Here is a 25,594-nt window from a genome sequence, read left to right on the forward strand (position 1 = left end):
GAGCATGTTTTAGTGTCTTAAAGAAGTCTCAAGAGCTTATGCGTGTACTGGTATTTGCCAAAATTTCCCTTGCATTGTTTGAAAAACTGCTCTTTATAAATGTATATTGCAAAAACTTTTTTTTTTTAACTGGTTCTGTAGGCCTTCAGGAAGACAAGTTTAACCCTGTAGTTAGTTTAGATTGGTTCAACAATTTATTGTTTAACTAAAAAAAAAGTCTCTTTTTTTTATTTGAAACAGCCTAGGAATACATTACTATGAAAAAAAAAACATAGGCATGTTGTACATCAATCTTTTTAGGAAAGGCGTGATCTTGCAAGTGATTCTTCCCAAATAGTCCTATCTTTCACGCAGCTCTTATTACTATGAAAAGATATATATTTTTCAAGTAGCATCAAAAGTGGGGTTACTAGGAAACAGCACAATTTGGCTCCTGGGAGGCTTCAGTCTCAGTGAAATTTCGTTATGACTGCAAGAAAAAGTAAATGGGCTAAGCTCTAGAAACATCACAAGAAGAAGAAAAAATAATTGCAAAAAATAACAAGGGATAGTATGAAAAAGAAAAACAAACTTTCCAAGTAACCCCAGTTTACGGTACATTACATTACAACATAAATAGTACTACACTCATTCTTCGGTTTTACATATCTCAGTTTAACAGATTTCGAAAAAAAAAAAAAAAAAGACAAAATCTGAAGCAGCCAATCCAATCTGATAGTTCTGATTTTAAAATCTGAAGCAGCTGGTTCAATCTGATAGTACTGATTTTAAAAAATCTGAAGTAAATTCAATCCGATTGTCCTAATTTTTACAAAATCTGAAGCACCCGATTCAACCTGATAGTTTTGATTTAAAAAATCTGAACCAGCCGATTCAATGATGATCGTGATTTTAAAAAATAAATCTGAAGCAACCGATTCAATCTGATAGTTTTCCTGATTTTTAAAAAAAATCTGAAGCAGCCGATTCAATTTGATAGTTGTTACTTAAAAAATCTCAAGCAGACGATTCAATTTGATAGTCCTTATTTAAAATATCAAAAGCAGAATTCAATCAGATACTCCTGAATTTAAAAATTTTAAAATAAAATCTGAAGTAGCCATTTCAATCTGTTAATCCTAATTTTTAAAACGAAATCCGAAGCAGCCGGTTCAATCTGATAGTCCTGATTTAAAAAATCTAAAGCAGCCGATTTAATTTGATAGTTCTAATTAAACAAATGAAACAAGCGATTCAATCTGAGTCCTGATTTTAGGAACTCCGAAGGAGCCAATTTAATCTGTCCTCCTGATTTTAAGCTAAAAATATTACATTTACTATATTACAGTGTATATATCCAGCGTTTCCGGAATTTTACACTTTCAGACTGGCTATTATGCTTGACTGGAAAAGTACAGTACTGTATTTTTGCTCATTCTTTCGTAATGTAATTGTAGATATTAACCATTACAGACTTAAGTGTCGAAAATTACGGACACTCAGCAACAACGGATCACTATTGCTTCCTTTTAGCCCGTTATAATGAGGGAAGTGTATAAAAAAATATGAACTTTTGTTTTGTGTGCGAAAATGGCGTTTACTATTTACCAATTCGTTTTAATATCTGTAGATTCCTTGGAACTTGCTAGCTTTCGGTGCTCTTCTGGAGCCTTCATCAAGGTGGTTAAAAATATGAGAAGAACAGTAAAAAGGACAAGAAAGTAAAGAGATTCACCAGAGAAGCGCACTATAGAAACACTTGTCCTATGTATAAAGTAACCAAGAAAGTTCTGTCGCTTTTCCACCCACCAACTTCGAACATCGATATGTCACCTAAGATGTATCTGGAAGATCAAAAGTAGTCCCCATCAGTATCGACGATCTTCTGCCAACGTTCTGGAAGGCTATGGATTCCATCGTAATAGAACTTGGTGGGCTGTCAAGCGACGAAGGTATCAAGTGCATTTTGCACCTCTACTAGGAATCTGAACTGGTGTCCTCTAACGTGATTGTCCAAGGAATGGAAGAGGTGATAATCGGAGCGTGCAATGTCCGCGGAGTATGGCGGATGCAATAGTTTCCCATCCAAGGCGTAGAATGGTGTCCCGGGTCATCCTAGCCACGTGGGGCTTAGCGTTGTCCTCTAACAAGAGGACTCCTTTGCGATTCAGAAGTAATGGCTCCAGAGTTTTGAGTTTTTCCTGAATACGGCTCAACTGCTGACAGTACACAGTTACATTGATGCTCTGACCAGCTGGTAGCAGTTCCCGATGCACGATGCCGTGAGCAGTATACCAAATACACAGGAGGACCTTCTTCTTCTTCTGGTGCAGTGGTGGTTTTGGCTTGTTTTGGAACCGGTTCATGGGATGCTAACCAATGATGATAGCGCCGTGGAGCTTCTTACAGGACCCACTTCTCATCACATGTTAACACCCTGTCCAGAAATGGCTTCTTCCTCAGATGAGGTGTCTGCTCGCTTTTGCCTTCTGGCCCGGAGTCAAATCATGTGGGACCCATCGACCCAATTTGTAGTGCTTCCCAAGTTGATGGAGGTGCTGAAAAAAATGGTTTCTCCACTCACACTGAATTGCAGTCCCAGTTCCTCACATGTCTGGCCACTGTTCGTCTTAATTGCTGCCTGAAGATCTTCATTTTGTGCATGTGTTGGTCTTCCGGCACGTAGTGCGTCTTCGAGTGTTTCGTCACCGTCCTTGTTAAACCACCGCTGCACTGTCCGCGTAGTCACGAAACTCTCACCAAAGGCAGGTGTTTTATAGTGATATATCTTCCGCCCCTCTTCAGCGGCGTTTCACCCCAGTTTGAACTCGTACAGCATACACGCCCTTATGACGCTCTGTGGAGGTCCCATGTTCATTCTGTTCGTACGCAAGTTCACGGTATAACTGAAATGCCACAACCAGGTAGTATGTTGAATATACCCACACCAACAACTGGCCTTCGCCTTATTTCTATTCGCATTCAACTCACGGTGTGAGGGTCAATGGAACACAGGCATATGGCAATCGAATTCCAGCAATGTTTTCGGCGTGTGGCTGGATGTCTTGTCTTGGTGCAGTGCAATCTGGTTCATGTCTTGTCCGTACAGTGCTGGGAGTTCATATTGGTACATTCCAGTCAGGACATGAGTCTGGTAGTACACAGCATTAATTTTCACGTTTCGCCCCCACCTTTCGGAGACGCAGTTTGCCCCTGTACGATAAAACCGACTACAATCATGATACCTTTTGGAAAACGGTTCTAGCTGCTCGCGCCGGGGTAGTGGGCCCAGGACTCTGTGACGCCTATTTCCGTATAATACGATTCACAGTGGCACGACCTATACGAAAATTACGCACTTTACTCATTTCTACGACGCGTGACGCAATGAACCGCTCCCAGAATCTGTTGTTTCGGTAGCATTAGACTACGCCCGACCACACTGCTTTACTACTTAACTAATGAAATAACTGTTGCTTGCCTCATGGCAATCTCACGGAGATGGATTGCGCATGCATGGTACAATTGCACATTGATTTTGGCTCAATATAGCTGAACCAACCTCTGTATATGATTCTACAGGAATTAGAAGAGAGATTAGTGAAAACCATGGACATCTGCAAGAGCGAAGCTGTGATCTCCCTGGATTTAAAAGTTTTTAAAAGTTTACCATCCCTTTCAGCATCGACGTTATACGAGACATTGATCTACAGCTTGATGTGGTAAGACCGTGGTATTCGTCGTGGTTAGGATCGTCTGTGAACATGAACAAAACACTCATTTTTATTTTCTTTCCCTTTCTACGTAATTCACCTTTCTCTCTCTATCTCTCCTTTTTCCCCAGCTGTGCCACGACGAATCACGGGACATTCAATACCTACATACTCGTCAAAACCGAAGCTGGGAAACGCCAGACAGGAATATAAGTACCGTAAAGTAAAAGTGTGTACATATAACTAAACTAGGCACAAGCAACAAGTTAGAAAATTAATTTCATGAGTGAATAATAAAACCTGGTTTGAAATATATAGTATATGTAATCATACTTAGCACGATTCATACTACATTTAGAATAACATAAAAATTTACAAACAAACAACTTTTTATTTTATGATATTTACGGCCGTTATCGATTTATATTTTAAGCTGGCTTTGTAGCGTGGTTAATAGTTTAAACTGTATTATACTCACAATGATCTTCGACCGGTCAACTCGTTCAGGGTCACTGTAATCCTAGCATCGAGTTCCAACTGATCACAGGAAATTCACAATAAGCTCCACAAGTGATGATCCGGCTACGTTTATGCTGATATATTCATGGATGCGTAATTTCCCTTCTGGATTCTATTTATAAAAATCCCAAGCGACGTACAACTGCTAAGTGCGTAGGAACACAGGAAAGCATCACAATGTAACAAAACAATGTACAACGTACGACGTATGAAACTTCACTGACTAAAACATTACTAATAATCGAAAAAACTCACTTCGAGATTCGTACATGCACTTTTAATTCTCAAATTAATGTCTCATCTGTTCTCTTGGCACAAAAATGTAAGATTTCAAGCAGCACGGGCACGAAGACCCGGTGGTTTCGGCTACCGAGACGCGAATGAGTTTGCTTGTCCAACCAACTTCTAACTATAGCAATGCGTGGGCGAACGGTAACAGTCCCGAAATTCAGACACAAAGAAATAGTCACCAAGCACGTAGATATCACGTGATCGGGGTCCCTATTTTTGACCATATATGGCCTTAGGATTGGAGCTAGACACACCAACACAGACACAGAAATACCAAACTGGTGAGAGAAGGCTTCGAGATCTTTCTTTCATATACAAGGCTTGGTTAATTAATTTTAAAATTAACACTGTCTTTCCCATTTTTGATTTAAATGCGATAAATGGACCTGGGGTCGGTGATAGTGGGATCCGAACCACATGAGTCCCTGGATTTCACGTGAATGAACTTAATGAATTAAATTTCTGGACATGAGCAATATGTTCTGCGTTTAATTCTCCAATATTTTCTTTATTTCTTTAAGTTTCCCGTTTCTGTTGTAAATATACCCGTTACATGTTTCTTAATCAGCAAAATACAAAAGCATTTGTCTTCTTGTTGAAAACTATCCCAGAAATACCAAGGTAGTATCATACAAATTTAACTGGACGATTCTTGTACCCGTCCTTTCCCATGCCCTATCTGGAAATGAGCCTTATATGCCAAAAGACCACAAATAATAAAAACCAAACGAGTATATACTTTAACCCCTTCTAAAAAAAAAAAAAAAAAAAAAAAAATCCTTCGGTTGCTCATCATGTAAACTAGCATAAATGAATTTATTACCCTTACATTTGACTAACACAAATCAAACTCCAAAACAGCAAAAACTGAAATTTTTGTTTACGTTTCGGGTAAAAACCCAAAAGTTATTTCCCTTACATTCTACACATAAAATGCAGTCAACAAAACAATTTACCTTAATTAAATTCTTCATATAATTCTCATGATTTTCTGGACATGCAGCACCACAATAAACTCTGTCATATTGTCGAACTTCAGAACCCAGGCACAAACAGTTTCCTGCAATTTGACACTGTGTCAATAGATTTTACGAGTCGAGAGACATTAAATATCTTGCCATAAATGTAGGAAAACCATTAGCAGGCACTCACCTTGTGTCCAGAAAGTAAGTGTAGTTTATAAATTTCGATTCTCGTTGGTACCTTTTTAAGTAACATTTCTTCTAATTGTTTCCTTACACAATTACCTTCGAAAAAATTTAAGATTTGAAGATAACCCAAAACACTATTAAAGTTAGCATCATTTGTTACTCCCTGCACTTCTGCGTTGTTAATGTTAGATATCTGTATATGTACACTCTTAACTTTGTATTTTGAATCCCTCATGTGAAAAATCCCTGAATGCCATCTATTCTGATTTATTCAGGTTGAAATCTTCCAAGGGATATCCCCTTCGTAAGGATTACGTAAGGAAGGAAGGACAACTGGAAGAAAAGTTACTTAAGGTTCCAGCAAAATCCGAAATTAAATAAATTTCTTTTATATATAAAGTGTCTGTTATTTATTAAACAGATACGTATCCTACAGCGTCCATTAGTCAATAAAAAAAAATGACGTCAAAAACCACGAAAACACCGGACTACGAACTGTGATATCATAAGTTCTGTTACGATGTCAATAATATAATATGGAAAAAGCTGTCAAGTTAATTTAATAATATTTGGATGTGAGAGACTTACAGGTTACCAACACAGAACATTAATCGCTTCGCGAAATAGCCATTCCTGGGCTTCAGACAGGCTTTAAGTTTGAGGCCAGTCATCAATCGCGGTACGCTGTCTCCAGCGAAAAATCCGCCACTCCCTTTAAAAGAGCATGCTTTAGACTATTTTATAACCGTTACCGGGTTCTATAAGTATTTTTGGACGCTTTGTATATTTGCGAAGGATGGAAACCATTCTTCGATCTATATTTTATTCTTGCAACAAAAGTCATTCCTTTTCTTCGATGGGAACGGCCGACAACTTGACTTTTTCTCACGAGTAAAAAGAAAAGAACCTTTCATCGTTCAGCAATACATATATGCGAAGCGTTGTTTCACAGTGAAAAGACTTCAGTGAGTAAAAGGCGATATTCATTTTCTGAACTAGATGTGTGAGAATTATGCCTCGATTATCTAAACACTTCATGTTGTTTCCTTACTCATTAATATACATAAAATACGTTATGTAATTATTTGAAACTAAATTAAGTGTTTTCTTCGATTACTTATGGAAATACTAGCACGCTAGGTGCATTGAACGTCTGACAGATGCCAATTAATATTGCCCAGCACGTTCTTATCTCAAAGTTCTCACATTTGAACTACTCTGCTCCTCTTCTACATTATGGCCAGTAAACTGCAAATTAACGCAAATTCTTTTGCGTTTGATTTACATATCCATACAGGTTGCTTAACCATATTGCATTTTAAAATGAACTACCAACCTTAATCAGTTGGTCAGTCCAGTTCTTACCCCGAGTATCTCAACTCAGGTAGTTTCTCTCTATAGTCGCCCAAGGACTTTGTTAGCGACTAACCCTATTCAGTGAATTCCCTGGTTCTTTGACCAAGTTCGCATAAGTAATTATCGGTTCCTATCAACCATTTGGATTATATGTTGTGACTACAGGTGTTTATTCCCGTGAGTTGCCATTGCGAATTTTTGTTGGATTCTCATCGCAGCAGCCTGGAATCTACTTCGTGGGACTACTCCCAATGCTACGCCACAGTGTTGACCCCAATGTGCATCATTTAGTGGTGTGAGAAAAGTTTTTACAATGATCTTCGAAATATAAAATTTTACTCGTGCTCATATCTTCTAAAGGTTTACATGGGCTATTATGTGTTTTTGAGATGTGAAGTGTATTTTTTTCAGTGTTAGTCATAGTAGTTAATTATCCACATCCATACCAGTGTTTCGTATTGTGATTGTTCTCTTCTGTCAAAAACCTAATCGTGAAGAGTACAAAATTCCCACATCTCGACGTTCATAAATACACTTGGACATCACCAGACGGGAAAACGCATAATCAAATTGATCACGTTTTAGTAGATAGAAGAAGGCAATCTAGCATAATTGATGTCCGGTCGTTTAGAGGGGCTGATTGTGACACTGACCACTACCTGGTAGCAGCGATAATACGAGAGAGGTTATCGTTGAATAAAGGTAATATTCATTGTCCGAAAACGGAGAGATTCAATTTAAAGAAATCAGAAGAGAGCCAGGTAAGAGAGAAATACCAGATTGAAGTTTCGAATAGATTCTCGGCTTTTGAAGATTCGAAGTGCACTAGTGTTGAGGATACCTGGATTGAAATTAGAGATAGCATTAAAATTTCAGCAAAAGAAAAATTGGGACACGCGGAAATACGTAGGAACAAACCATGGTTCGACCAGGAATGCATTAAACTAGCAGAGAAGAGAAAACAGGCAAAATTACGCTGGCTACAAAATCCGAACGAAATAACTACACACAATTTCGCAGATATCAGGCGGGAAACTTCCAAAACTTTTAGAACAAAGAAACGCGATTTTCTGAAAGCTAAAATTAAGGAACTTGAAGATAATAGTAAAAATAAAAACATCCGGGACATGTATAAGGGAATCAACGAATTTAAGAAAGGCTATCAACCTCGTGCTTATATATTAAAGAAATCTGACGGTACAGTTCTCACTGACACGGATAGCATCTTAAATAGATGGAAAGATTTCTTTGACGATTTGCTTAACACGCAACCAAAAACTAGTGTGCGTGGAGAAAAGGATATACACACCACAGAACCGTATATTCCTGAACCCAACCGAATAGAAGTAGAAACCGCTATAAAGAAATTAAAGAAACACAAATCTCCTGGTGTAGATGAAATTCCGGCTGAGTTAATTTTAGCTGGAGGCGAAAAATTGTGGAACAAGATACACAAACTCATTCTCCTTATCTGGAACAAGGAAAAATTGCCACAAGAGTGGAAAGAATCAGTCATTGTTCCAATTCACAAGAAAGGCGACAAAACTGACTGTAATAATTACCGAGGCATTTCTCTTCTGTCAACATCCTATAAAATCCTTTCAAATATTCTATTAGCAAGACTGACCCCATACGCAGATGAAGTTATTGGAGATTATCAGTGCGGATTTAGACGAAATCGATCAACTATCGACTAAATTTTTACCATTCGCCAAATACTCGAAAAAAAGTGGGAATACAATACCCCGGTACACCAACTATTTATTCATTTTAGAAAGGCGTACGACTCGGTTAGGAGAGAAACATTATACAACGTTCTTACAGAACTTGGAATACCGAGAAAGCTAATTAGATTAATTAAGATATGTTTAAATGAATCCCAAAGTAAAGTCCGTGTAGGAAAATTTTTGTCCAAGAGCTTTCACGTCGAAAATGGCCTGAAACAAGGAGATGCGTTGTCGCCATTATTATTTAACTTTGTTCTGGAATACGCTATAAGGAAAATCAAAGATAGCAACCAGGGCTAGAGTTGAACGGTATTCACCAGGTTATGGCATATACTGATGATGTAAATTTAATAGGGGATGATAGGAGAACAATAGAAAGAGATGCAGAGATCTTATTAAACGCTTGCAGGGACATGGGTTTGGAAGCAAATGCAGAGAAAACTAAATACATGAAGTGCGTCGGGACCGGAATACAGCAAATTATGGATGTGTTAAAATATTAAATAATACTTTTGATAAAGTGGATAGTTTCAAATATCTAGGATCAGTATTAACAGAGGAAAATCATATTCACGAAGAAATTAAATGTCGACTAAAAGCAGGGAATTCGTGTTACTATTCGGTTCAAAATCTCTTATCGTCGCGAATTCTGTCGAGAAATTTGAAGCTTAAAATATACAAAACGATAATCATGCCTGTTGTTCTGTATGGCTGCGAAACATGGTCACTTACTCTTGAGGGAAGAACATAGACTGAAAGTATTTGAGAACAAGATCCTGAGACGAATATTCGGACCCAAGAGGAACGGGAATGGAGAATGGCGGAAACTTCATAACGAGGAACTACATAATTTATATGGTTTACCCAACATTGTTAGAGTCAAGTCTAGGAGGCTTAGGTGGGCGGGTCATGCAGCTAGAATGGAAGAAAGTAGAAACGCTTTCAAAGTCTTGACTGGAAGACCAATCGGAAAACGACCATCAAGAAGACCTAGGCGCAGATGGGAGGACAATATTAAGATGGATCTCGCAGAGATTGGAATACAAAGTAGAAACTGGATGCAGTTAGCTAAGGATAGAAGTCAGTGGAGAGCTTTTGTGAACGCGGCATTGAACCTCCGGGTTCCATAGGCCATACAGTTAGTTAGTTATATTTAATGCATCCAATAAATAAGTATATTATTTTATTTAATGTGTTTTCGTCTCATGTGTTCATATTGTTTGTGTGTGTCGCGGTCTAAGCAATTGTCTGGATGTCCACGAGGATTTTGAGACGAGACATCCGAACCTCTTGGTACTTTATGCTCATTTCATTGTCGAGACTCGAGAACGAGCAGCGAGGAGTTCTATAACTCCTTTTTTGAAGATGTTCTTCGATGTCTTAACCAGGTAAGCTAAACTGTTTCGAAAGTATCAAATGGTTGGACAATAGGAGCAGATCTGGAAAGCGGTTATACTCTCAATATTGGGATGACTCTTCCTTAAAAAAAAAGCCATCAAATCATGCCCTCAAGCACAGGCCACAATTACAGTCGAGTGGGTTGCAGTCCGGGCTGCTGGAGAGCCAATTAGCTGGTAAGATAAAATCAGTCACATTTCCCTTAGTCACTTCTGTGTTGTCCTTGCTTTATGGGCAGATGCAGATGACCAGATTTTGATGTTTGAAAAGCTTCAATTGTGAAGATTTTTTATTTCTGAAGATGATTCTTCTATGGCCACCCTTTACGTAACGCTGAAGCATTTTCTACAGTTCTTGCTCCCTCTGGACCTTAAGATGTCAAGTGTGAAAGTGGCCAACATTTCACCGATAAGTTATTGGTTTTGGTAACATCTCAGCACACGAGACATTAATATTTTGGTTTCTCAGACTGTGCGGTCAACCTTGTCTGGTCCCTGTGTCACAGAATCTGTTGATGGTCCGATGGACAAACATCCTGTTGATCTAGCTTTTTTAGAATACTGAAGATCTCAGATGGTGGTCTTCCCACCTTATGCAGTGCTATAATTGTCACACGGTTTTTGTAAACGCTCCACTCCTTTAGAACCGATTTGCAATTCACACATTGTCTGCTACAGACAAACACACAATGAAACTCGTTCTTCTCTGCTATCACGTTCAAGACCTAACGTAATAGTTACAAAGGTAGGTTTTTTTTTTTTTTTTTTTCAACAGTTGATAACAGATTTTATGATATCATTACGTGTATTACGATTACGTATTATTATTTTCATTTGTAAATATAGAGCAATTACATAAACTATTGAAATATAATAGCATACATGTATAATCGAATACAGAAATGAAACGGCGCATATTAAACATAAATATTGGACTTATCTCACAAAGTGTTGTAATATTAAACTACCAAACTCTTTCGATAGGCTCTCCAGCTGAAGAAGATACGCAAACCTATGGAAACCGTTTGGTAATTAATACTACGACGCTTCCTTAGATAAATCTAATATAAAAGAATATAAACATATTTAAAATATTAATCTAACCCCTCCCGCAAAACAGAAAAAAATAAACTGACTCCCTTGTAGAGCTTTTTAAAAAAAACTTAAATGGCATGCATTTCACGTATTTTCAATTAATATTCTATTTTCGTACTTGTAAAACGAAAAATGTTTTTTAAAGCCAAGAACAATATTTTATGTAGAAAATAACACAACGTAGAATGTTCGGCAGTCATTAAGTGAAGTTATCTTTAGGCTTTAAGAATCAGTTTTAAAAGTACTACTTACAACCAATTATTTTATAGAAACTTCCAATATAATCTCGACCTTACTTCACACGATGTTACACAACCTACACTTTTTTTTTAACCCCTTTCAACACTAACAGAAGTATTGTATTTCGAAAACGGAAGACTTTTATCACTAGTACTTTCTACCACAAATTTACCTTTAACAAATTTTGGTTCACAAAAATCGTATTCATCAATTGCCGGTGAAGTTTTCCTGAATTCCTCCAGCTTCTTGTTTGCGTAACTAACTACATCCTCATGAAGTTCAACACCATGATTTATGCCATAAGAACCTACAAGATAAAAAGAATGCATTAGTTTTGTACACAAAATGACAGTTGATTTTACTATATCGTTTTTTTTTTTTTTTTTTTTTTTTTTTTTTTTTTTTTTTTTTTTTTTTTATCTATTCAACCACGCTTTAAATAGAATATGGATGTTCTTACCCAACCCTAGGAGGTGTAGGGCCTAATTCGAAAGAAATTTGGTCAGCCCTCCTAGATTCCCACCCAATTTGGACCGACCAAGGTCTATAAGATCATTTAAAGAAATATTGTATAGAAAGTATATTATGAAATTTATATCTCTGTGGGAGAATGGAAAAAACAATCAAAATGTGCATGCGAATTAATAAACCAAAAGTTTATAATCATTTTAATATAAAATTGCATACATGTAAGCCTATAAGCAGACACGTAGGCAGAAATTTATTCAGTATTTAGGGAGGAATCCAACTTCAATGAGGATAAATTATATTAACATTTATAAAAATCATCCCTACAATTAGACCAAATTTACAGAAAAATCGGGGGCGGGTCCAGACTCCCAGGACCCACACCTTGGCTACGTCTCTGCCTACAAGTAACTAACTATATTAGTACATCACCTCTGCAAAGTAGTCACAATAGCACTTGTTTTAGGCAGCAAATGAAGATAGGAAAACTTTTTTGTGTACTAAATGTTTATAGTAACCAGTCTGTAATTAGTGTCCAAAGAAGTTTGAGAACTAAGAATGGAGGGAAAAAAACCCTAACGGGCACAGTATTCGTAAATGGTACGTCGATTTTAAAGCACAAGGATGCAACTGCAAGAAAAAAATCGCCATCCGGCCATCAACAAGTGTGGAAACAGTGAAGCGTGTTCGGGCCAAACTTTGAAAACGAAGATAAATTATAAAACATACGAGAATGGTTCAGGATGCTCCGCCTCAGACTCCCTTCTACTAATGGAATACATTTGTAATGTTAGGTATAACATCAAACATTCTTTACACAGGTGTCCATAAAGACTGAAGGATTTACAACATTTTTTCTTTCCTTTACAGGAATGCAATCTAACTGGGGGGAAAAATGATAAAAAAAAGAGCTCCAAGAAGTGGTAAAATATTTCATGAAGAAACATCTAACATGCAAAGACATTCGTGCTGATATGGTGGTAATTTCCGGGATTCTAGCTCCTTATATAACTTTGTGAAACGATGATGCCCTGAATTTAAATGTAGTCGACAGATTTATGAAGATGAACATGGTAGATGCCCATGTGCAACTGTTAGCACGCCAGTAATGACGATAAAAGTGTGCATGTCATCATTTTGGCAGCCCAGCGAGTGACTATCTATCACATAGCAGAGACCTGTGTGTTGCTTCTCAATTGGCACTGTGCATTCAATTATTCATAAACATTTATTAATGAAAAATGTCTAGCTGCATGGTAGGTCCCAAGAATGACGACGGTCAATCAAAAAAGGACACGTTGTGTGACAGGTCGCAACCTCTTACAGATAATCAAGGATGAGACAAACGAAAGTTTTTGCGGAGACTTGTTACCATGGATGAAACGTGGGTTCACCACTACGATCCTGAATCTAAACACCAAACCATCTATTGGAAACACCTCCCTTCCCATTATCCAAGAAATTCAAGGTCTAACCATCCAAAGGCAAATGGCATATGTTGTTTGGAAGGCAGAGAAAATTATTTCGATTCAATATCTCGAACAAACAAAGACAATCACAATGTTTATTTTGCAATCCTAATTGCCAAATTGTAAACTGCAATCAAAGAGGAACACTGTAAAATGTTGACCCGTGGCATACTGTCCGACTGTGATAATGCACCCGCCCATACCTCCCGAGTTGAATTCATGACCCAAGGTTCGTACTTGTTCCTCCATGCCCCTATTCTTATAATCTGGCCCCTAATAACTTCCACCTGTTCCCTATTCTGAGAGAGCTCTTCGTGACAGACTGGATACTATCGATGCATGGCTGCAGGACCAACCAAAAGAATTCTTTTCTGCTGAATTAAAGCACTGGAAAGCCGATTGGATAAGTGTGTTAATGTTCCTGGGAACAATGTGAAAAAGTAATACTTGTTTGGTTTTCCTGGTGGGGTTCCTTCTATGTCAGGGGCTATCCTCGTAAGTGGTTCACACATCTTATAGATACTGATTTCAAGATTTTAAAGAATTCAAGATTTCTGTCATTTTATCTTTCAGAAGATTTTAGAACTAATGAGTGAAAGCTAATTTCATAAATTAGTGTTCTGCAGCCTAAATTTTCTACTCTTCCACCGACGAAAACGGAGGTTGTCTGCTGAAACAGTTTGGTCAACTCAACTGTACGATGCTTTAGATGAGGTTCTTAGCATGGTCTACATACATTTATACACATAAGTAATTTACTACTTACCAAGAATTAATCCTACCATGGTACTCAAATATCCAGTACCACTTCCAAGATTAAGAAAGCTCAATCCAGGAGCCAATTTCAAACTTTCCATCACTTCCGAGTATATACACGGTGCCGATAAATGTAAGTTCCCATTTTTCCACGCTAAGTCCTTATACGCATTTTCCTTAAAATCGTCTGTGTAATAATCTGCTCTATCCACTGCTCGGAAAACATTCTCCACTAATGGGGTCTTGATGTATTCTGCTTCTAATAAATTATCAATGAGGTCATCGTTGTCCTCACCAGCACTCACAGCTCCTCCCATGGCGGCGATATGATCTCGCTGCTATCAGTTGTAACAATAATTCTATACGCCCTCGTTCAAATACTTAATTATAAGACGTACTTCACTGTTCAACTTTACTTGAAGATTTCTTCGGAAATTACTAACGCCAAACTCACACCACTAGCGTATGAAGAGCATCTTTTTTTCTGAAATAAAAAGTAAAGTAAATAATAATCAGTCTCACGTACAAACAATTACACTGATTACAAGGAAAAATATCTGTTGATACATATTGTTGTTCATGTTTAGAATTAGAGTTTCAGATACTACTTAAGACTTTCTGTAGCAAAAGGTACAGTGTATTCAAAGTTTAGTAACGTTCCTACATGCTGATTGTTGCATTCTATTTAATTTCGTTATTGAATCGGCCATTCTTTACAGGGAATAAATTCCCCTTTTCAAAATGGAGGGGGGAGCATGCAGGCTCAGTGGAAGAGCGCTTACTTCTAGTGCGTGAAGTCTCTGCTTCGATCCCCGGCCATGTAAGCTTGCGGTAGACAACATCGTGTCCGTGGGTTTTTTCGGGATACTCCCATTTCCTCCCACAATTCCATTTCACCAATTCTATCGTCATCATTCACTTGCCTTTATCATTCGTTTCCCTTAGCCTGAAGGGCATAATCGTAGGACGTTAAAATGAAATATTTGATTGTAACAATGACTGACTCAAATTACAGGTTCATGTATTAGCAGGGCGCAAAACTTCCAGTCGCCCGGTCGCTATTGGCGACCAGAAATTTAGAGCTGGCGACATGTGTTTAGCAGGAATGGTTTCTACCTAAACTCAGAGGGCTGTGCAGTTTCTGTTTCGCACGAAAATAATTGTCACTGAGTGACAATAAACACCAATCTCGGACTGGGGGGAGGGGATAAAGGGCCCCGGCAGTAGCCTCAATTGGTAGCCCCATCTTCCCATGTAGCATCTAGGAGCCTCACAAAGTATACTAAGTTACAGTCTTCAAAACCTTTGCGATGAGGGGGGAGGGAGGGCTTTTCTTCATAAAGCTATCAGATTCAATTAAGCGTGACAATGCGGCCCCCAGGGTGGTAACATGTTCTGTTTCTTTATAGTGTTACAGTAGCTTGTCAAACGACATGGATCGCTCTGCCTCACGAATATTCTTCACAGTTATGTTTTCAGTTTCTGATTCACTCGGTACGTAAGTCGGATCCACATCACTATCGTCAGACCAAAATTGTTCTTCAAGACAATCCTCCTCGTTCCATCACTGTCATCTATTTCATCAAGCATACGGATTATTCGTCCTTCCTCACTCATAGTCATTCGGTAATTTAAAAACTGAAAAATGGAAAGGCCTCATAATTATAGCATTCTTTTCAACTCATGTGAGAATGCTGTGCCTGTTTTACGCAGAAAGATTCACTGTTAATCATATACTTGCATAAACATTACGTATTATTTATAACCCCTTAATACTAACCATGAGTAATCCATACGTACAACATTTTTCTATAAATACTAACCATGCGTAAAATCGACGCAGTAACTTAAAAATAAGCACCTGTTGCTAGCTGTCCCGCTGCAAAAATGAACCATCACTTACACGAACAGACAGCCAAATTAACGGAGGTAGCACTGCTAAGAGGTTAGTAAATTGAGACATCAGGGTGGGAAACAACACTAAAATTTTAGTGACTATGCGTAAAATTTACGCAGTGTTAGTAATCTCGGGTTAAGCGAAATGTTTCGTTGTGAGAAGAAAAGGTGCAGGCAGCAAATCTTAACAAGCAAATTAACCGTCTTTTGTTTTGGTTTATTGACTTTTAAAATAGATCGTGTTAGCACGCATTTATGATAGATTTAAAATATGAAATAAAAAAAAAAGACCTTTTCGGGACGTTTCCCTAAAATAAATTCGACCGTTAAGCGGTTAAACATGTATATTTAATGCAAATCCATTTGAAAAATGTAAAGCAGTAAAATCACATCAACATTCCAGATCACTTAAAAGAAAGGAAAACAGCGTAGGTATTCAACATTGTTAAAACAGCAAGAAACCAACTGTCCATCCCGTTTCCTACAACCATATCTACATGAAAACAATACTAATGCTTTATGCCAACGTTCTAGTGACACTAGTACACCGATTCTCGTGAGGTCAGCGGAGTCAACGCCGTGTTTTGTTCGTGGAAAAAGATGAGTGACCAGATGGTTCATACTGTAGGCGTCTATCCAGCGCTGTGAGGACAATTGGGGAGATACTTAGAAAAATAGTGGAAGCCAGTATTGTGCTGACCGCGTATCACATCAAAAGGCTTATAAACCGATAGTACGCCCTGGCCTCTAAAGCATGTTACCCATTATAATTATTATTAACTTCATGAGTCATACCGCTAATTTTACAGTAATTATGTTATATCTTCAAATAGATAAAAAATAATTGAAATGTGAAACAAGAGCGCCCTAGACAATACTATTTTGCGTGAGGTATTGTTATCACAGATCACCTAGTGGCTTTCCGTTTTCAGCCGATTAGAAACGCGAAAATAAATACCGAGTTTCAAAATGGCTCGAAATCGAAAGCAGATAAGTGAGTCGTGATAACGGTATCTCATATAAAATGATACTGTCTAGAGCGGTCTTGTTCCACATTTCGATTATCTTTTATCTACTTGAAGATATCACATAATTATTGTAAAATTAGCAGTATTTTAATTTCGCCGGGATGAGGGATCTTAACGCTTTCATTCACGTTTCTTGTTTGATTGCATACAAGTTTAGCGTCCCTTTCAGCACCGAGACTCTATAAGATGTGGACCTGTAACTAAATGAGATTTCCGAACTAAAATGAGCTCCCATCGAGAATCAAATGCGGGTCTCCCACACCAAAGGCGCATAAACTAACAATGTAGTAATGAGTGAGCTCCCAAAGGTTTCAATTTCAACACGAAAACATTCATGTTTATAAAAGTAAAACAAGGAGGAGCTTCATTTAATATACTGACTTTTATAACCTTTAAAATTTTACTACAAAATAAATAAATTAAATAAATAAAACTTCATTACGTGGACTGTCAAAACAGTATTTACATTTAAGTATTCGTAAAAAGTTCATGTGTGAGATCTCATGAAAGTGTACTTCCAATAATGAAAGAAAAAATACTGATCCTGTAGCTATACCCATTTTAGTGTTACACCCTTTCAAAAAATCCTTCCTCTCTTTGGAATAACTGGCGATATTTACTTTTTTTTTTTCTAATTTAACATTTATAGTGACAATTACGTAACCCATTTGAACATCAGAAATTTAACTAGTTAACTGAATCCCATGATCGTACTATTTTCTACTAATAGAAAGTAGGATCTCTTCAAGAAAGCACTACAACGTAGACCCTCACTGGTTACGCTGCCATACTCTCAATCAAGAATATTTTCCATTGTGGAAAAAAAAAATTAAAATATCTAAAACCACAAGAGGGTCAATTCTCATATTTTCCAGACAAGAAACCCCGCCAAGCCTGAGACATTACATACACCCGCCCTCCCGGTTTCAGTTTTTGGATTGTGAATTACAGCAGCCCCACTGACTTTCAAAGTCCGGCGTTCTTCGTTATACCTAAGGAAACTAATGTCTAACATATCAAAATGAGATGAAAAATAGTAATAATAATCCTCAGCTTATATTACCATTCCTGAACTCGCCTGATGAGACTGGGCACAAATATATGTTTAAAAAATAAAAACTGACAGCATGAGTTATCCAACTCCGAACGTCGAAGCAATCTTTAACTATTAAACCACAAGATAATCATTTGTTACTTTCAATGTAGAAACAATGAACAGTGACTCCGATACAGTCAACACACAAAATAAACATACGATGTGCTATACAGTGCACTAATCATATCTACAACAAAGAATAAAGTACAAAACTATAAACAGGACAAGTATTAAATAATACAAGGTGAAATCAAGCATGTGAGATACGAATGTTACAACCAAAGTCAAGGGTCTGATAACATTTTAACACGTAATGATAAACAACAGATAGTAATATCACTTAATCTATTAATAATAACTGTTTTGATGCAATCTGATTATCAACAATCACATTATTAGCTCATTTATTATGATATTAATGTGAATTAATGTATATTTAAAAGACGAAAACCTTAATTATTTCTATCAATTTTATTTTGGGACTTACTTCAACTGTATATCGTTAGTTGTTTGTTTAAGAGAGCTAATTCAAAATGCATTCCGTATATCTCTGGGTATCATTATTTTACGATTATTTATTTTTATTTACTTAGTTTTTTTTTTTATATATATATATATATATATATATATATATATATATATACAAGAGGTGCAATATATATTATACTGTATCTGAAGAAGGCAAATGTTTAATTAGTTGGTTCAACTGTTATACATCAATATTTTTAAAAATCCATGCTTTGCTCAGAAATGGTTAGGATAGGATTTATATTTCTGGGCTTGCGGCATTTATGACCATGTTAGCCTGTCACATATGAGGGATGACGTCCATCGGTGAGCACATTATCCAAGCAAAGGGAAGGAAGAAAGGGTTAGGGAAGGAAGGAAGCGGTCTAGGACGTATAAGTTAGGTACCACCCCGGCATTTGCCTGGTGTGAATGAGAAAAACCCAGGAAAATGTCATTCAGGATGGCTGGCCTGGAAAAGCTTTTTACACTTTTTCGACCGAGCGACTCCACCGGGAATCGAACCCGGGACTGCTCGTACCGAAGGCGAGAGCGTTAGCAACTACGCTACGCAAGGCCATCTGCTCAGAAACAGTATTTTTCTATGTTGATTTACTAGAGCAAAGTTAATATGAAATGGATATACAGTGCGTTCAAAAAGTTGCTCTACAGTGGATACTGTTATTATGAGAATAAGCTTGAAACACTCGCTTTTCCACGAGATGTTTATGTTATGCCAATGTGATCATGACTGACAAAAAGTTTTGAAAGCGGGTCTATTGGATCAAAGTTCTGAAAATATTTAAAGAAATCGCGGTCAACTAGAGAAATCGCAACCTGTAAATAGGACGAGTGAAGCTGGGTTTGAATCAAGGAGAAACCAATAGTGTGGAGATTGGAAAAGGAGTCAAATAAGGATGTAGTATTGACCCAATTATTTAACCTTTACAGTGGCTTTACAGTGAATGCTTAATGAAGGAATTGTTAATGGGAGTTAAGAGATTTCAAGATTGGAGGGCAGACCACTGACAAGGTCAGATATGCGGATGATACGGTTAATATAGCTAGAACCGAAGGAGGACTACAAAAGGTGATGAACAAAATAGTTGACACTGGGAAACAATATTGAATGGAAATCAACATCGAATGAGAATATCTCGTAGAAACGCGCCCTTATGGGTCAGAGTAGAACAAAGAGTACTTGAAGAGGTCGACCATTTCAAATATCTGGGAAGTATTTTGAGGAAAGATACTTACTGAACCGAAGAGATCAGGTCAAGAATTGCCACAGCCAAAGAAACATGCAACAACAAAAAGATCACTGTTAACTAGGAGGCTTAATGTTGGACTATGGAAGAAGCTGGTCATGTGCCATATACGGAGTATTGCACTTTGGAAACTTGGACATTAGGTACAGGAGTTCTGTTATTTGCGAAGTAAAACAACAAGATGTATAATCCAGAACAGACCAGGTGAAAAAGGCATTCCAAGAAAAAACATTTGAAGGCATATTTATAAAGTATGGCGTTGGGTGGATGTGAGGCAGGACTCGGGAAGAAAAAAAAAATGAAAGCCTTGGAAATGTGATACTACAGAAGTATGTTAAAATCAGACTTGTATAAGGTATCAAATAAAAGTTTGTTGGAAATGATAAGAGAAAGGGAATATAATGAAGACTGTGAGAAACTTGACATAATCTGGACTATATAAACTAATAATAATAAAAATTATGAGGACTTTCAGCTCTCAGAAGTCAGAAAGCTGTTAGTTTAAGTTACCGCAAACAAAGAAACCTTATGTACTACAGAAAACACTTTTAAGTATCCGCACAATAACAAGTACACTGAATTATCACCAAACAAAAATTCTCATACGCGACCTCAACTATCTGTTCTTATTTAAAGAAATTTCTAATCTTCGTTTGTTTTGATTTGATTGTTTCTATACGGTGAACAAAACCTTCAACTTCGTCTATTGCATGAAATACGTTATTAATAACGTTGATTTACTTTCAATAAACTTTCCTATATTTCAACACACTTCGGAAATTTCAAATTTTCAACCATGCTCAATCTTTACTTTCTTTGCGTATTTGCCTACATCTTTACCATCATCAAATGGATTCTGTTTCTGTGTCACTTCTCCCTAAGGCTTCTCTTGGATAATTGAAAATCATATGAAACTGCATCCCGCTGTTTGCAATCTGTCCAACACTAAAAATTATTGCACTGTATTCCTTTGAATTACCCAAAAAGGAGGTAAAAAATTTCGATTTACCTACGATTTTTACCATTATTTTCAATAAAATTTTCAAGGGGAAATAAACTTTTGTCCAAGTTCGAATGAATGAAAGTACACTGTATGTTCATCCTTATAACTTACAAAAACTATTTAAGATTACACGAAAAATATATTTTCACGTTAAATTACCTAGTCTTACAATAAATACTGTCCCAATTTTGAGGATGGCTGTACTTCCACCCGTACAAGAAGCGACGTCAAGAGCGGTATCGTGAAACATGAGTCATTGCAACATGAGCTGAGGAAGTGTAAAGGTGTCAGTTATGTGTTCAAAATGGAATGGGGAGAGTATAAAAAACGTGTTGCCTGACAGCGTTGCACACGGTAAGCAAATCACTAGGGGAGATTTTCAAAACTCTCCAGAAGCTGCAAATTAGTTTAAAAAAAAAAAAAAAACGTTTATCGCAGTAGCTAGCGCTTTGTTGAGACTGGAACGGTAAAAGATCGCCTACGGTAAAGAAGACAACGCACAGCAGAAATACTGGAACTTGTGAAAGCAGTGACGGTGCGTGATCGACGAAATCCAGTTACGAAACAACGCACAGCAGAAATACTGGAACTTGTGAAAGCAGTGACGGTGCGTGATCGACGAAATCCAGTTACGAAACAGTAAGTTATGGCTCGTGAGCTAAAGGTACCGAAAATGTCTATGTCTTGCACGTTACGCAGTGACCCGGGACTCCATGCTTACAAACAAGCAAAGGACATCATCTGACAAATGAACTGAAACATCAGAGGCTCCTAAAAGCAACGCGCTTACATAAGCGTTACGGAGCAAATGGGCCCCGTCGAATCCTTTTCAATGACGAAAAGATTTTCAGTGTTGAAGAGACTTTCAATGCCTAAAAGAACAGCGTATATGTCACGTCCTCTAGAGAAGCTGGTGAAAAGGCTCCAAGGATCCAGAGGGATCAGTATCCTACCTCAGTCACGGTGTGGTGGGGTGTGAGATACGAGGAATCTCAATAACTCTTTTCCACGGACAGAACTGGAGCTTCCAGCAGGCTCGGACAACCCAGTAGTGGTTGCACGCAAATGTTCCGGGCTTTATTTCCGCTTCAGATTGGCCTCCTGCACGTCCGGACCTTAAGCCTTTGGACTACAAATTGTGGTCCAAGCTCTAAAAGATGGCTTGCAAGAAGAGATATCCCAATATTGAACGTTTAAAGCGGTCTCTTCGGAAGGCAGCTGCAAATTTTCCAGTTGATTTGTTGCTTAATGCAATTGATGAGTGACCACAAAGACTTACGGACTCAGTACATGCTAATGGTGGCCATTCTGGATAATTATGTGTAAGTTTGGTTCATAAAGCATTCATGTAATTATTAAGATATTAAAATATCTCTTAACTATTTTCTATCAATGTACTCAAAACTTTGGGACAGTATTTACCGTAAGACTAAGTAAATATACTTACATTTTAATTTTATCCCCTTATAAGAATAACAATCTTGTTTCACACTTACAACTTCTTCACTTTCACACGTTAAAATTTGTATGATGAAACAATCACAAAGCAGAATACATATTCTACTGTATCACCGAGTGACGCAAAGGTCAACGATTTATGTAAACATTGCAGTCATTACTTGCCGTTCTGCCACAATATCTCCCAAGTTTATATAGAATTAACCCAAATAAAGTCACGACTTGGCCTCTGACCCTCCAAGCGATGAACTTCTCAAATCCTTGCCAACATTTTTTTTTTTTTAATCAACAGAGACTTTAGCTCAGACCAGTAAATAAACTGTTATATTCACAGGCTTCCTAGTTGACAAATGGTCACCTTTTTTTATATATACAATATAAACAACTTCCCTAAGAAGAAAAAAATGTATAATGGAACATAGAAGACTGTAATCACATATAAATTTGCATTTACAGTCACGTCACTTGTTTTCGCGTTTACATAATAGTTTATAATTTAAAGTAAACAGGAAAAAATAAATTAATTCCAACGCTCAAGTGCATTTTTAGAACATGGGACAAACACTAGCAATACCTGTAAGATTTTTTTAAAAAACATAATTTACAGGATCCGAAGATGAAAACTGACTGCTGTAGAAAAGTAGCGGTTTTAATGTCTTACCGAACAACGTACATTCTCTCTTGGTAAATTAGATGTATTGGCGCTTCCTCATGAAAACTATGTACTTTTCTTTTGCGCCATATTTTTTTTATCCCTCATGTATACGGTAACCTTGTAATTAAGGTATCAAAAATTCAAAAGATAAAACGTGAATTTCCAAAAGCAAGGGAAAAAACAAAGAAAATTTCCTTTAATATATACACTTTCCATCTATCTATGGACCATATTCGTATTTAAAAATTCTTAATGCATCCTTATTGTGAGTTTTGTCGAAGATTAGAGCATTGGCAATCAAAATGTACGCAAGAATTTGAAACTGAAACACACAAGAGTAGTATTCTTTTTCCTTGCAGAGAATTACCAATTACATGTTTAATGCATTATAAGTGAAGCATACACCTAGATGATAATGATGATAGCATTTTAACGTTCCACGATTATGCTCCGAACTTAAGGAAAACGGTGAGATGATAATGAACAAAACAGTGGAATGAGAAATTGGAGGAAACGAGAAAACCCATGCACACGGTGTCTGTCCGTCACTAAGCCACTTGGCGGGAGCTGTAATTGAACCTGAGATCCCACGCACCAGAGGTACGCACTCTACCACTGAGCCACAATAATAATAATAATAATAATAATAATAATATCTTGGGTAATTATTTTCCGTTACTTCACAAGCACTTCTAGTTTCATCATACTGCCTTGCATGAGAACAATTACTTCATATTTCTTGGCATCCAGTCAAGGTGAATAAATTTAATTACTCAAAACATCTAGGCTGGAAGAATTAAAAAGTAGACTAATGTCAAATAAACCATGTCGCTTGTCCGAAAAAAAAAAAAAAAAAAACTTTCGCCTTCACGATATAAAGCAAAGAAATTACAAGTAAGGTTTTATAAAAGATAATTGTATACGCTACGCAAAAACAAACTAAGCTCTGTTTTCTTAAATTTAAGAAAACTTGAGTACAAAATTTCATATCCAACAGTCATTGAGCCACCGACTAAAGAGAAATTATCTTTTTACAACGAGACGATGTTTTCCTTTCTTTCCTTTTTGCATAACGTCCTAATGCACACTCATGTTCAAAATGATTGTCGCATGTTGTGGAAATTAATTTGATAATGATTTTGCAGGGTACTTTTAATACTGTTACTACATGTATAATCGGGAAATGTATATTTGTGGTAAATTTCATACAAGAATTATAAATACGAAAATTAGAATGAGTAAAACAAAATGTTGTTAAATGGACACGAAAATCTTATTTTCGTTTTATTGTTCTTATTTACTGCTCTTTTGACATGAAATTCGCCACATACATGTCTTTGCCGATTATAAACATACTAACATTATAAGAAATGAATGGCGAAATCGTTATAAAATTATATTGCTACAACAACATATTTATAGACATGTGACAATAATTTTGGACATGAGTGTACATTAGACACAACCCGTGGCATTTATTTGGGTTTTCTCATTTTGGTGCTTAGTTCGTTTTTGCACAATACGATACAATTCTATCCGTTGTATTGTATGGTTGAGAAAGCTGCTCGCTAACGCGCAAAGAAAAACAGACTGATGTTTTATTCGGAAACGAAGAAAAAATATATTGGGTGCCAAAAAGATTTATAACAGATTAATTTAAAACGTCACATAACTCTGAACTACATACGGTTAATAAAAAGAGGTCTCGGTGGCTCAGTGATAGACAGTTCACTTCTGGTGCGTGTGGCCTCTGGTTCGATCCCAGCTCGCGTGCAATGGGCTTTGTCGTGACAAACGTCATATGCATGAATTTCCCGAAGGCCTCCAGTTGATTCCTTCGTTCTTCATTCCACCATTCCATTCGATCTTATTATCACCGTCTTCTTTAGCCTCCACAGAATAACCATGGAATGTAAAACTGAAACTTTTAATTTTTCAATAAAAAGTCGCGACGTGTGAAATGAGCTAAACAAATCGCTTACATGGATAAAACGCGCGGAATGTATTGAGACCTACTTCAGAAGCCTGAAGGAAAGATACATTTGGATGGACTAAAAACAGAAAATACAGAGTTGTTTTAAAAGAATGCGACGATTTCGTAGTCCTCAAGCCATCTTCACGGGATGGATCGCTGATCATTGGAAAGAGCACATTTATAATAGTTGCCAGAAGGGTGCTCTACACACGTCGTTTCTCAACAACGTTCAACTACCTGTAGAACGACGTAAAAGGTGTTATGCTTTTTCAAGGTCACTAAAACTAGTTCTGTTGTCACGGTGCAGGTCCTTTCCGAAGGTCATTAAACATAAACAACACTCCGCTCTCTTCCAAGAACATTCAATGACGTTTTTTACAGTTTAAAGATGGTGGACGCATAACAACAGCGATGAACTCAATGGATCGTGAAATGCTGCAACGCGTTCGGTAAAAATTCTCATAGTCCTTTCTCATGGCCCATGCTGCAAGTGTGGCCACATAGAACACTTTATTTATTTATTTATTGAGTGTTACGTCCCACGGTT

At 37.2% G+C, this 25,594-nt stretch overlaps 1 protein-coding gene across 4 annotated transcripts in view; it reads right to left on the reverse strand.

Annotated features, from left to right (window-relative positions):
• Positions 1-25,594, reverse strand: part of LOC145674817 (protein-L-isoaspartate O-methyltransferase domain-containing protein 1-like) — an 82,401-nt gene that overhangs the window by 25,730 nt on the left and 31,077 nt on the right. For 3 of the 4 annotated variants that reach the window (XM_081745035.1, XM_081745036.1, XM_081745037.1), the window contains exons 2-4: positions 14,172-14,645; positions 11,641-11,775; positions 5,459-5,562 (exon numbers count right to left, since the gene is read on the reverse strand). In XM_081745035.1, the coding sequence (XP_081601161.1) occupies positions 5,459-5,562; positions 11,641-11,775; positions 14,172-14,478 (546 nt within the window). In that variant the 5' untranslated portion in view covers positions 14,479-14,645. Of the gene's footprint in view, positions 1-5,458; positions 5,563-11,640; positions 11,776-14,171; positions 14,646-22,406; positions 22,428-25,594 lie in introns of those variants that run through there. The other variant, XM_081745038.1, reaches the window with a different exon arrangement.

Source organism: Thermobia domestica, chromosome 18, assembly GCF_964235325.1.
Source record: "Thermobia domestica chromosome 18, izTheDome1.hap1.1, whole genome shotgun sequence".
NCBI lineage: Eukaryota > Metazoa > Arthropoda > Insecta > Zygentoma > Lepismatidae > Thermobia > Thermobia domestica.